The 14,963-nt window shown below is 46.8% G+C and overlaps 1 protein-coding gene across 1 annotated transcript; it reads right to left on the bottom strand.

Moving 5' to 3' along the window:
* Positions 1–2,870: 2,870 nt before the first annotated feature.
* On the bottom strand, positions 2,871–13,791 carry LOC135094072 (uncharacterized). Its single transcript, XM_063993837.1, has 6 exons — positions 13,651–13,791; positions 12,632–13,348; positions 12,056–12,238; positions 7,966–8,145; positions 5,618–5,897; positions 2,871–3,146 (listed from the first exon to the last, which is right to left on the bottom strand). Exons 1-6 carry the CDS (start codon positions 13,651–13,653, stop codon positions 3,073–3,075), a joined length of 1,437 nt encoding a protein of 478 aa, XP_063849907.1. The 5' UTR covers positions 13,654–13,791; the 3' UTR covers positions 2,871–3,072.
* Between the last annotated feature and the right edge of the window lie 1,172 nt (positions 13,792–14,963).

The raw sequence follows: 14,963 nt of genomic DNA, 5'->3' as shown, positions 1-14,963 counted from the left end.
TCTTGCACCTGTCTCAACTCATTCTCTCCAAGTCTCCATACCACATTACTTTCATCCTCTGATCTATTCACAATCATTACTTTGCTTTTCTCACTGCTAAACCTTACTCCAAAGTCTTTACCATAGCCATCCACTACATCCAACAAACTTTGAAGCTCATCTGCCGATTCACTCATAACAACTACATCATCTGCATAAAGGAGCACACATACTTTATCATTCCCCACACTTACCCCTACATTCATTCTTCTCATCCTGGCTGCTAGCTCCTCTGTATACAGGCTAAAAAGGGTTGGTGACAATATACAGCCCTGCCTAACTCCTCTCTCACTCTTCACCCAGTCTGTTTCTATGTCTCCTAGCCTGTATCTAGCTCTTGTGTCCACATACATACTTTGCACTACGTTAACTATCTTTGCACTCAATCCAATCTTTTCTAAGACTCTACCTAACATTTCTCTGTTCACTCTATCATAAGCTTTCTCTATATCCAAAAAACCTAGGTACAATTTACCCCCATCCTTCTTTTTCTTCTCAATCATTTCATTCACCACAAACATATTGTCCTCAGCTCTCCTGTCCCTACGAAAACCATTCTGTTCTTCACCCAGCACTCCAGCTCTCTCAATCCATTTACACAGTCTCTCATTCAACACTGCACTGAAAACTTTACCTACTGTATTCACTAATGCAATTGGCCTGTAGTTCTTCAGCTCATTCTTACTCTTAAATCCTCCCTTATGTAACAGACACACTCGGCTCTCATTCCACTTTCTTGGCACTCTCTCTTCATCCCACACTCGGTTGAATAACTCAGTCATTCTGTCTATCACTACCTCCCCACCATTCTTGTAGAACTCATAGGGTATATCATCTGGACCTGCTGCCTTGCCATTCTTCTGCCTTCTCACACACCTCTCCACTTCATCCCTACTGATTCTTTCATCCAGTTCATCTGCATTCTTCCTTTCCAGTGTTACACATTCTTCTCTCACACTAAACATCTCACCTACCCCACCTACTTCTTCCCAGAACCCTTTGATTGCCTCCCTGATTCCATCCTTCTCTGTTATAACTACACCCTCCACTTTTAGACTCTCCACACCAACACTGCCTGACATATTCTCACCTCTCATGAACTTGTACCATTCACGGCCACCTTCCATACCTTTCTCCCTTAAAGATTGAATCACGCTCCTTTCACTCTTCACTTTAGCATTCATTATCATTCGTCTCGTCAACCGCTGCTGCTTCACATACGCTGCCCATGCATTCAGATACTCATTCTCTGCCTCATCGCTTTCATGCCTCTTTTTCCTCAGCCATCTACACTGTCTACTCATTCTCTTTCGCTCCTTCCTAGCCGCTCTGATTTCATCATTCCACCATGGTTTACAGACATTCTTTCTTCTACCTACTCTCACAAACCCTATCTGGTTCTCAGCAGCACCCCTCACGTCCTCAACCAGTTTCTCATTCAGATGCTCCACGTCATGCACACTTTCGTCGTCCCAGCTTCTCTCACTCAGATCAACCTGAAAGTTCTCCCACCCTACATCTCTCAGTCTCCACTTCTTTCTCTTACTTGCCACTTTCACTTCATTCCCACCCTGCATCAAGCACTCCACAACCAGCATGTTGTGATCGGACACAATATCAACCAAACCATCCTCATCTATCCACATGTGCGACACAATTTCACGCATTCTTCCATTCACCAACATGTAGTCAATTGCCGATTCCTGTTCTCTTGCACTCCAAGTCACACGCCCCTCTGCCAAAGTAACGTTCAGATTTTCCAGCTCCAGTTCATCAACAAACTCTCCAAGCATTTCACCATTCCTGTTCACCTGTTCCCCCAGTATTCCCACATGTGCATTCATGTCACCCATAACTAGCACTCTCTCCTCTCCATGCTCTCTCACAACTTTCTTAAGTATGCAACAATGACGATGTTCTTAATCTTGATCTTGTTGTTCTCGTGACGTCTTCCGCAGGTCAGCCGCTAGAGAGCACAGAGTCGACATGTCTCCTCTAATTTAACACCTAAACTCCCTCAGGCGTACTTCCCAGGCGTGCACAAGGGACTTTTTCATCTCTTTTAGGGTCCCTTCCCTTTCTTCCTTGCCACGACACACTGGCAGCACTGCCAGCGTGCCTCTGTGTGTAAGCACCCTTGTCTGGTGTGGTCTGCCACCACCACGCTGGTTCACCTGTGGCTCCCAGAATTGCCTCTCTAAAAGTGTGCCTCTGTGTCGCTCACATCTACACCATTCCACAATGAAGCGTTCCATCGCCTCTCGCCTCTACGCAAGCTAGTGTTGTGCAGCCTTTCTGCACCGCACCACCACTACAGCCACAAGGCTCTGCTTCAAGTGAGACGGGCTACTAAGGAGGTTTTGACGCTTCTAGTGACAGATTAACATTTTTTTTTTTTTTTTACATTACTGACAGGAGAAACACTAAAAAACCCGACCAGTGACCTCTGTGGCCTTAGCTGACAGTGCTGGTGAGAGCAGAGGCCTTCACTACACTGGCCCTGTGCTTGCTTTAACTAACCACCTCCTGCCCCAGTCATATTCTCCTCTGCTGTCTTCCTCACCATCTTGCTGCGTCACCTCTGCCATTATTCCTCTAGTCTAGCTCCTGCTTTCGTTTGCACCGTTCCTTATCTTTCCTGCAAGACAAGTTTGTCAACACTAAGTGTCTTTTTAACGCAGCTTTGCTATCCTGCGGTGCTTCTAGTATAAGTCACTTCTGTACTTAATACACATAGTGGTCACTCAAACAATGCTACAACGTAAATCCCTTTGCTCCTCCTTTCACAAAAATTTGCGTTTATTTAACTTCATTATGTTGTTATTCATGAACCACCCAAACAAGCGGTGCAGCCATTACATGTCACTGGTATGGCTGTGCAAGTGCCCACATCCCCCTGCTTTTGTTCCACCCAAACAAGCGGTGCAGCCATTACATTTGTCACTGGTATGGCTGTGCAAGTGCCTACATCCTCCCTGCTTTAGCTGCAGTGTTGCGGCACATTCCCTCCGTGTATTGCGTCAACAAGGAAAGTCAAGCCTGACAAGTTTTGAGCGCAGAGCGTCGAGCAGTGACATTGGTGGAGTCACCCCTTCCATCAACGCAGCCTTCAAAGAGAACGGCGCAGATTGACGCTGACTAAACCAAACTTACAAACATACATTTATTTGGTGTGCCATTTTTGTATTTATTTATTTATTTTTTTGTATTTTTTTATATATTGATGAAAATAAAGAAATTAATGATTATAATAAAAGTGATAATAAATATAAAGACAATAATGAAAGTAAAACAATGTTAATTATAAAAATAATAATAATAATAATAATAAAGATAGTAATAATATATATATATATATATATATATATATATATATATATATATATATATATATATATATATATATATATAGAAGAAAACAATGACATTACTAATAATGATAATAATTATAATGGAAATAATACAAATAAAAATAATGATTATGTTAAGCATAATAATAATAATAATAATAATAATAACAACAACGACCATATTCATAACAACAACAACAAAAGTATAATAATAATAATAATAATAATAATAATAATAATAATAATAATAATAATACAAAAACAATGATTATACTAGTAATGATGATATTTAGAATGACAATAATGAAAATTTCAAAAAATGCTTATGTTAATCACACTGATAAAAATAATAACATAATAATAAGAATAAAAATAAAAATAAAAATAATAATAATAATAATAATAATAATAATAATAATAATAATAATATATTGATGATAATAATGAAAACAATAATGATCATAAAAATAATAATGACAACAACAACTACAACAACAACAACAACAACAACAACAATAATAATAATAATAATAATAATAATAATAATAATAATAATAATTATTATTATTATTATTATTATTATTATTATTATTATTATTATGATAAGAAATCAATGATGATACTAATAATAATGATAATCATAATGGTAATAATGAAAATAAAAACAATAATTATTATTATAATAATAATAATAATAATAATAAAAATAATAATAATAATAATAATAATAATAATAATAATAATAATAAAAAGAAGAAGAAGAAGAAGAAGAAGAAGAAGAAGAAGATGAAGAAGAATGACGATATTAGTAATAATAAAGATAATAATAATGATGATCATAGTAATAATAATAATAATAATAATAATAATAATAATAATAATAATAATAATAATAATAATAATAATAATAGCAGCAGCAGCAGAAACAACAACAACAACAACAACAACAACAACAACAACAATAATAATAACAATAATAACAATAATAATAATAACAATAATAATAATAACAATAATAATAATAATAATAATAATAATAATAATAATAATGTTGATGATAATGAGAATAATGACTATATTAATAATGACAACAACAACAACAGCAACAACAACAAGAACAACAACAACAACAACAACAACAACAACGGCAAGACAAAAAAATAAAATGATAATAATAATAATAATTATTATTATGATGATAAGAAAACAACGATAATACTAATAATGATTATATATTATAATAACTATAATGAAAATGAAAAATTATTACATTAATCATACTACTAATATTAATAATAATATATTGATGATAATAATGAAAACAATACCGACCATATTAATAATAATGACAACAACAATAAGAAAAACAATAATAATAATAATAATAATAATAATAATAATAATAATAATAATAATAATAATGATAATAATGATAATAATAAGAAGAAGAAGAAAAAATAATGATAGTATTAATAAAGATAATAATTATAATGACATTAATGAAAATAAAAGCAATGATTATGTTACCCATAATAATAATAATAATAATAATAATAATAATAATAATAATAATAATAATAATAATAATAATAATAACAAAGAAACTATTTGTAGTATGAAGAGCATAATAATAATAATAATAATAATAATAATAATAATAATAATAATAGTAACAATAATGGTAATGGTAACGGTGACAAGAGGAGCACAAGTGTAATTGAGGGTGCAGCGCGGCCTTTCACTTCCACTTGAAGGAAAATGAAAGGCAAGATTTGTGTTTGTACAATAATGTTATTGAGGAGAAGCAAGATGAGACAGTGTGGACCAGTGATGTGTGTGTGTGTGTGTGTGTGTGTGTGTGTGTGTGTGTGTGTGTGTGTGTGTGTGTGTGTGTGTGTGTGTGTTTGCTTCTTTCCTCTTAAAAAAAATGACAAAAAAAATAATATTGGTAGTGGTGTGGTGTGGTGTGGTGTGGTGTGTGGTGTGGTGCAGCACTACCGTGACAGCACCACGCCACACTGCACCACAGTCACCTCAGTAATGGGGCGGTGCCGGGCTGCCTCCTGCACCACCTCCAGGCCCCGCACCACCTGGCCAAAGACATTAGGACAAACACCACCACGCTGCCTGTCCCGGGTGGTGATGTTGAACTGAGCACCACGGGCAGGGTCATCACGCCACAGCCACCAGCCACACAGCCCCCGCCTTGCCTGACTTCCAGTACTCACCCTGGTCAAGGTGAGGCAGCAGGGCGGCTCCTCCCCTCCCATCACCTGTCTGGTAGTCTCCTCCCACCACACACTCCCCCGGCTGTCCCTCACCCGTCACGTTAAACAGCCTGGTGTTGGCGTAGCAGGCGCCCCGCTGGCCCGAGCACAGCAGCATGAACTGCCGGCCCAGGGGGGTGTCCTTGGGTAGACTCACCACCACCCGCCGCGCCGCGCTGCCGGGCCACGCCAGGTCCAGGAACACCTCGCAGGGGGGGGCGGCCGGCACCACCTCCCCCATCTGGAACACATGTTATTGTTGTTGTTGTTGTTGTTGTTGTTGTTGTTGATAGTAGTAGTAGAAGTATTATTATTATTATTATTATTATTATTATTATTATTATTATTATTATTATTATTATTATTATTACTATTATTATTATTATTATTATTACTACTATCATTATTTTTGTTATTATTAGTAGTGTTATGATTATTACAGTTATAGGTTTTACAATTTTCATCATCACCATCATCATCATCAGTAGCAGCAGCAGAAGTATTCTTATCTTTTAATTTTTTTAAATGTTTATGAGTATTGATAGTGTTCTTATTACTGTCATAACTATTAGTGTCATCGTCACCATGGCTGTCGTGGTCACCATCATTATCACCATCTCCATATCACTGTTGACAGTAACAATAATAATAGTAATGATAACAATACTAACATGAATAATGACAACAATGACCTTTTTTCTGTGATGACGCTCATTACTCTGATTATTGGTGGTGTTTGAGATGATGATTCCCTCGTGATGAGTACTGGCACTGTGAGGAGGAGGACAAGACCCGCCTGCCACACCGCCAGGGGCACCAGTGAGGGGGAGGGACGGTGCTCCTGTGACAGCCCCCACCGCCAGGGAGGAGGGAGGGACACTACCTGGCGGAGGGGCAGGGCAGGGAGTGTGGGGAGGGTGTGGGCCTCCAGGGAGGAGGGAGGGAGGGAGGGAGGAAGGGACAGTGGCTGGCGAAGGGGCAGGGCGGGGATGTGGGGAGGGTGTGGGCCTGCAGGGTGGGAGAGAGGGAGGGACAGTGGCTGGCGGAGGGGCAGGGCGGGGAGTGTGGGGAGGGTGAGGGCCTGCAGGGAGGGAGGGAGGGAAGGACACTGTCTGGTGGAGGAGCAGGGCGGGAAGTGTGGGGAGGGTTTGGGCCTGCAGGGAGGGAGGGAGGGAGGGACAGTGCCTGGCGGAGGGGCAGGCCGGGGAGTGTGGAGAGGGTGTGGGCCTGCAGGGAGGGAGGGAGGGAGGGGGGGACGGTGCCTGGCGGAGGGGAAAGGCAGGGAGTGTGGGGAGGGTATGGGACTGCAGGGAGGGAGGGAGGGAGGGAGGGAGGGAGGGACAGTGCCTGGCGGAGGGTCAGGGCGGGCAGTGTGGGCCTGCAGGGAGGGAGGGAGGGAGGGACAGTGCCTGGCGGAGGGACAGGGCGGGCAGTGTGGGCCTGCAGGGAGGGAGGGAGGGACAGTGGGTGGCGGAGGGACAGGGCGGGCAGTGTGGGCCTGCAGGGAGGGAGGGAGGGAGGGAGGGAGGGACAGTGCCTGGCAGAGGGGCAGGGCGGGCAGTGTGGGCCTGCAGGGAGGGAGGGAGGGAGGGACAGTGCCTGGCGGAGGGACAGGGCGGACAGTGTGGGCCTGCAGGGAGGGAGGGAGGGACAGTGCCTGGCGGAGGGTCAGGGCGGGCAGTGTGGGCCTGCAGGGAGGGAGGGAGGGACAGTGCCTGGCGGAGGGTCAGGGCGGGCAGTGTGGGCCTGCAGGGAGGGAGGGAGGGAGGGACAGTGCCTGGCGGAGGGTCAGGGCGGGCAGTGTGGGCCTGCAGGGAGGGAGGGAGGGAGGGAGGGACAGTGCCTGGCGGAGGGACAGGGCGGGCAGTGTGGGCCTGCAGGGAGGGAGGGAGGGACAGTGGGTGGCGGAGGGACAGGGCGGGCAGTGTGGGCCTGCAGGGAGGGAGGGAGGGAGGGAGGGAGGGACAGTGCCTGGCAGAGGGGCAGGGCAGGGAGTGTGGGCCTGCAGGGAGGGAGGGAGGGAGGGAGGGACAGTGCCTGGCAGAAGGGTAGGGCAGGGAGTGTGGGCCTGCAGGGAGGGAGGGAGGGAGGGAGGGAGGGACAGTGCCTGGCAGAGGGGCAGGGCAGGGAGTGTGGGCCTGCAGGGAGGGAGGGAGGGAGGGACAGTGGCTGGCGGAGGGGCAGGGTGTGGTGGACCAGGTGAGGGAGGGTAAGGGTGAGAACGGGTGCGTGAGTGTTGTGACGGGCAGTCCCCTTCCCTCCAGCCACGCGGTGGTGGCACCAGGGCGGGGCGCGACGCCCTGACCCACCTGCAGGGTGGCGGTGAGGTTCGGCAGGGCCTGGGCCTGCAGGGAGTGGAGGTAAAGGCTGCCGTCTTCAAGGCTGATCCTTGCGTGCCGAGTCTGTCCCTCCACGTCGTGGACGGCGAAGACAAGGCCAGCCTCCACCAGGCCCCTGGCATGCTGTGTTAGGCTGTGCAGGTCCTCGGCCTGCAGGAAGGAGGAGGCAGTAAGTCAGGCTGGCAGTTTGGAGAAGGGATACAAGATGTACATTTCAAAAGGCAGCAGCAGCAGCAGCAGCAGCAGCAGCAGCAAACCTTTAGCCCTTGAGCAGCCTGCTCAGTGTAAAGGGGGTTTTACATGAGGCAATTCACGGCTGCTTTTAGCCGGGATCGTGCAGCCGGGAGCGAAATGCAGCCGCGATTTGCTGAATTGCCGGAGCAGCCGGGAAGCCGGTGTGTGGGCCGCCTTGCCACCATTTTTCCCGGGTCAAATGAGAGCAACTCTCAATATAAAATTGAAAATAGGAGGAAAGTTGTTGGCAAGTGTTTTAGTAATAACCATTGACTGTCTGCCATTATGTACAATAAATAAATAAAATATTTACATTCATTTATAAAAATTGTGGAAAACAGATGAGGAACTTTATGTTTGTTTATGTGGTCAGTGAGACAGCCAGCGACCCAGCACGAGTCTACCACAGCACCACAGCACCACAGCCTAACAGGCTATATACACCAGGCACTGAGGCAGCCAGCGCCCCAGCACGAGTCTACCACAGCACCACAGCACCACAGCCTGCCAGGCTATATACACCAGGCACTGAGGCAGCCAGCGGCCCAGCACGTGTGTACCACAGCACCACAGCACCACAGCACCACAGCCTACCAGGCTATATACACCAGGCACTGAGGCAGCCAGCGGCCCAGCACGTGTGTACCACAGCACCACAGCACCACAGCCTGCCAGGCTATATACACCAGGCACTGAGGAAGCCAGCGGCCCAGCACGTGTGTACCACAGCACCACAGCACCACAGCACCACAGCCTGCCAGGCTATATACACCAGGCACTGAGGCAGCCAGCGGCCCAGCACGTGTGTACCACAGCACCACAGCACCACAGCCTGCCAGGCTATATACACCAGGCACTGAGGCAGCCACCGCCCCAGCACGTGTGTACCACAGCACAACAGCACCACAGCCTACCAGGCTATATACACCAGGCACTGAGGCAGCCACCGCCCCAGCACGTGTGTACCACAGCACAACAGCACCACAGCCTGCCAGGCTATATACACCAGGCACTGAGGCAGCCAGCGGCCCAGCACGTGTGTACCACAGCACCACAGCACCGCACCACAGCACCACAGCATCACTACCTGCCAGGCTATATACACCAGGCACTGAGGCAGCCAGCACCCCAGCACGTGTGTACCACAGCACCACAGCACCGCACCACAGCACCACAGCATCACTACCTGCCAGGCTATATACACCAGGCACTGAGGCAGCCAGCACCCCAGCACGTGTGTACCACAGCACCACAGCACCACAGCACCACAACCTGCCAGGCTATATACACCAGGCTAGTTGGGGGACCTGAGGAGGTATTTTGCCGATTTTCCTTGGAATGACTACTGCTTCCGTGTCAGAGACCCGTCTTTGTGTGCTGAGCGCATAACAGAGGTGATAGTGTCTGGCATGGAGGCGTACATTCCTCACTCTTTTTCTCGTCCTAAACCTTCTAAACCTTGGTTTAACACAGCTTGTTCTCGTGCTATACATGATAGAGAGGTGGCCCACAAAAGGTACTTAAGCCTTCCATCACCAGAATCTCATGCACTTTATATTTCTTTCCGGAACCATGCTAAGTCTGTTCTCCAACTAGCCAAGAACTCCTTCATTAACAGAAAATGTCAAAACCTTTCAAGATCTAACTCCCCTCGTGATTTCTGGCATCTAGCCAAAAATATCTCCAATAACTTTGCTTCTTCTTCTTTCCCTCCTCTATTTCAACCAGATGGCACCACTGCTATCACATCTATTTCTAAAGCTGAACTCTTCGCTCAAACCTTTGCTAAAAACTCTACCTTGGACGATTCTGGGCTTGTTCCTCCCTCTCCTCCACCCTCTGACTACTTCATGCCACGTATTAAAATTCTTCGCAATGATGTTTTCCATGCCCTCGCTGGCCTAAACCCTCAAAAGGCTTATGGACCTGATGGGGTCCCTCCTATTGTTCTCCGAAACTGTGCCTTCGTGCTTGCACCTTGTCTAGTCAAACTCTTTCAGCTCTGTCTGTCAACATCTACCTTTCCTTCTTACTGGAAGTTTGCCTACATTGTCTGTCAACATCTTCCTTTCCTTCTTGCTGGAAATTTGCCTACATTCAACCTGTTCCTAAAAAAGGTGACCGTTCTAATTCCTTAAACTACCGTCCTATTGCTTTAATTTCCTGCCTATCTAAAGTTTTTGAATCTATCCTCAACAGGAAGATTCTTAAACATCTATCACTTCACAACCTTCTATGTGATCGCCAGTATGGGTTCTGTCAAGGCCGCTCTACTGGTGATCTTCTGGCTTTCCTTACTGAGTCTTGGTCATCCTCTTTTAGAGATTTTGGTGAAACTTTTGCTGTTGCCTTGGACATATCAAAAGCTTTTGATAGAGTCTGGCACAAAGCTTTGATTTCCAAACTACCCTCTTACGGTTTCTATCCTTCTCTCTGTAACTTCATCTCAAGTTTCCTTTCTGACCGTTCTATTGCTGCTGTGGTAGACGGTCACTGTTCTTCTCCTAAATCTATTAACAGTGGTGTTCCTCAGGGTTCTGTCCTGTCATCCACTCTCTTCTTATTATTCATTAATGATCTTCTAAACCAAACTTCTTGTCCTATCCACTCCTACACTGATGATACCACCCTGCACTTTTCCACGTCTTTTCATAGACGTCCAACCCTTCAGGAGGTAAACATTTCACGCAGGGAAGCCACAGAACGCTTGACTTCTGATCTTTTTTGAAATTTCTGATTGGGGCAGAGCAAACTTGGTATTGTTCAATGTCTCAAAAACTCAATTCCTCCATCTATCAGCTCGACACAACCTTCCAGACAACTATCCCCTCTTCTTCAATGACACTCAACTGTCCCCCTCTTCTACACTGAACATCCTCAGTCTGTCCTTTACTTATAATCTGAACTGGAAACTTCACATCTCATCTCCAGCTAAAACAGCTTCTATGAAGTTAGGTGTTCTGAGACGTCTCCGCCAGTTTTTCTCACCCTCCCAGCTGCTAACTCTGTACAAGGGCCTTATACGTCCATGTATGGAGTATGCTTCACATGTCTGGGGGGTTCCACTCATACTGCTCTTCAAGACAGGGTGGAATCAAAAGCTTTTCGTCTCATCAACTCCTCTCCTCTAACTGACTGTCTTCAGCCTCTCTCTCACCGCCGCAATGTTGCATATCTAGCTGTCTTCTACCGCTATTTTCATGCTAACTGCTCTTCTGATCTTGCTAACTGCATGCCTCCCCTCCTTCCGCGGCCTCGCTGCACAAGACTTTCTTCTTTCTCTCACCCCTATTCTGTCCACCTCTCTAACGCAAAAGTTAACCAGTATTCTCAATCATTCATCCCTTTCTCTGGTAAACTCTGGAACTCCCTGCCTGCTTCTGTATTTCACCTTCCTATGACTTGAATTCCTTCAAGAGGGAGGTTTCAAGACACTTATTCATCAATTTTTGACCACTGCTTTGACCCTTTTATGGGACTGGCATTTCAGTGGGCATTTTTTTTTATTGAATTTTTGTTGCCCTTGGCCAGTGTCCTTCCTACATAAAAAAAAAAAAAAAAATGTGAAGGCTTTCGACTGACCAGCCGGCTGGAAAAACAGCCCCTGCAAACACACCTTAGCACACCACCACACACTGGCAGGAGAGAGAGAGAGAGAGAGAGAGAGAGAGAGAGAGAGAGAGAGAGAGAGAGAGAGAGAGAGAGAGAGAGAGAGAGAGAGAGAAGGCTGCGGAAAGAGAGAGCAACAAGGAGAGAGAAAGAGCCGTGAGCCGCACAGCTAGAGCAGCGCCGGGCAGCAGTGACACTTGGGGCCTGCCACACTCACCGTCAGGGGCGGCGCCAGTAGGGCCTGCAGCCTATCCGCGATGGAGGAGGCCTCGGCCAAGGCTGCTGGGAGGCTGGAGTCCCCCGAGGCTGCAGCAGCAGTGCCCACTGCCTCCAGGGCTGCCTGTGTGGCAGCAGCGGCAGCGGTGGCAGCCTGCAGGGCTGCGCGCGATGCCTGTGCCACCTGAAACACAACGCGGCAGTGAGGCGGTGTGTGTGTGTGTGTGTGTGTGTAGGGTACCGTGCAAATGGAGGGACGTGTGGTGGAGGCGTGGCCTGAGGTTAATGATCTAGGCAGGAGTGTTAATAATGGTGGTTTGAAGTAAGTGTTTGTAATTAGTTTAATACTGTGTACCACTGTGTAACTCAACAAGTGACTGATGAAGTGTTGACGCGCTACTTGGAGTTTAATGCTTTAACATTGTTGTGGAGTAAAGCACATGTTTGGGACTACAAACACTGTGTTGTATGTGAGTGTTGTATGCACAGCTTGAGGTGTGCTCAATAAACTCACTCACTCACTGACCGTGGCCAGAGGAGTGACCTGCAAGCACAACAAGTGTGAGGCCACACCCACCTTGGTGACGGTGGTGACGGCGTGGACGTCGGGAAACACTCCCAGACACCCCTCTGTCTGACTGTCCTTCTCCACCAGAAGGTCTGTGTCCTCAATGACCTCGTAAGCTTCCTGCCGTGTTGCGGCCGTGCGCAGCGACTGTAGCGCGGCGTGCAGCTGCTGCTCCTTCTGCCGCACCTCCTCCTGCCTGCCCTCTACCCGGGACTCCTCGCGGTGCACCGCTTCCCGGGCACTCTTGCTCTGGTCCACCAGCGTCTGCAGCTCGTCTTGCAGCCGCTGCTGGCGACTGCTCCAGCCACCGAGGGTTGTCAGGTACTCGGCCAGCTGGCTCTGCTCCTCCTGGCAGGAGCGGATGGCAGCCAGGACCTTCGCCTCTTGCTCCTGCAGCAGGGACTGTGCCCTCTTGCTGAGTCCCGTTGTCGCCTTTGGTGCAGGCCGTGTCACTGGTGGGGCTGCCTGCTTCCCTGGCTCGGCTGGCAGAGAGGCCAGTCTTCTCAGTCTCCTGATAAAGCCCTCCGTAATATAGGAGATGGGGAACTGGCCCGCCTCGGGCACGGCGTGACTCACCCGGCAGGTGGGGCACGTGACGGCACCCTGCTGCTTCAGTCCGTCAATGCACGGCGAGCACACTGTATGGCCACAGGGCAGGTTGCGTGGCCGCCTGAGGGTGTCGTCAAAGGTGGTGAGGCACACTGGACACTCCTCCACGTTGTCATCCTGCAACAAAGAGGCGGCGTGAGGGACTCACTCCACCCAGCTCGGCACGCTCTCCACATCAAACACCTCGTGCTGCTGCTGCTGCTGTCAATCTTTCCTCCACCATTAACCCCTCACCTTCATGTTTTCCCCCTCATTCACAACCACTCATTTAATATATATATATATATATATATATATATATATATATATATATATATATATATATATATATATATATATATATATATATATATATATATATATATATATATATATATATATATATATATAATTCCAATACTGCTGGGGACAACACTCACCATGGCTCAAACTGCCTTCTGTGTTGCTGGCCTTCCTTCAGGTTGCCTGCCTCTGTGTTGCTGGCCTTCCTTCAGGCTGCCTGCCTCTGTGTTGCTGGCCTTCCTTCAGGTTGCCTGCCTCTGTGTTGCTGGCCTTCCTTCAGGCTGCCTGCCTCTGTGTTGCTGGCCTTACTTTTGGCTGCCTGCCTCTGTGTTGCTGGCCTTCCTTCAGGTTGCCTGCCTCTGTGTTGCTGCCACAACGCTGGTCACACGCCTCCTTGCTCCTGATTGGATGGAGATGATTCACCAGTTAGTCAAAACATAAGCTCATTTAAAGTTATAGTAAAATAAACCAAAGTAATGGCGAATAAATCTCATAGCAATGGAAGCCGTGTGGGGGCAACAGGTCGCTGTAAGGCTCTGACACACACGCCAGCATGCACCTTGTTGTTGTGGGAGCGTGTCAAGCCAAGGGTGGTGATGCCGACGTGTGCTTCATGTGGCTCACTCACGAGGATAGACGCTTTAAAGAAGAGCCAAAGGAATTAGTATTGAGAGATTATGATGCGGTGAGAGGGGCAGCAGGGGCAGATGAGAAGCAACTTCAACACCTATGTTTCTCCGCGTCACCAGCGCCGCCAGATGATGCCGCCAGAGGTACTACGTGCTCACGCCACCGCCAACAGTCCACAGGTGAGTTAAGACAAGAGTGATAAGATTACTACTCGTATCACACCTGTGGCGGCGGGGAGTTGGGGAGGTGGCCACTGGAAGAATCGCAGTATCTGATAACTTCCATCGCCTCTCATGTCGGGGAAAAGCTGCCACACTGTTACCCGAAGCAACTCCCGCCTTGTCTGGCAGCTGACTTTCATGTCACTGCTGAACTGACCGACCATCAACGTGAACAACACAAACATTACTTTTATTCCGCTTTATAGAAGTATTCTTTCCTTAACATTTGAATAACAATTACCTCTCAGATCCGTGATGGGACAAATGCTCCTCACCGAGGTGTGGTCCTCTTATTGATGAGATACTGTCCTGTCTGTTGTGAGTGATGCAACACACATCACTGTCACTGGCGCCGCCACGCTGTAATGTCGTGTTTCTATGTTGCGCGGTGTTGGTGCGTCCCTAATCTATAAGACTGGCTTTTGTGGGTTCAAGGGAACGCTTTAAGTTTCTATAATTTTTACCTAATTTGTGTCATTTACATATATTTACACTCAGACGATCATATACGACTTCCGACAACAACGAAAATCTACGAAAATAGTTTCATCTCTCTTCAGATAAATACCATTAAATATCTGGAACACTTCACATTACAC

The sequence above is a fragment of the Scylla paramamosain genome, chromosome 44, assembly GCF_035594125.1.
Source record: "Scylla paramamosain isolate STU-SP2022 chromosome 44, ASM3559412v1, whole genome shotgun sequence".
In the NCBI taxonomy this organism is placed as follows: Eukaryota; Metazoa; Arthropoda; class Malacostraca; order Decapoda; family Portunidae; genus Scylla; species Scylla paramamosain.
This window is presented reverse-complemented; position numbering and strand designations above follow the sequence as displayed.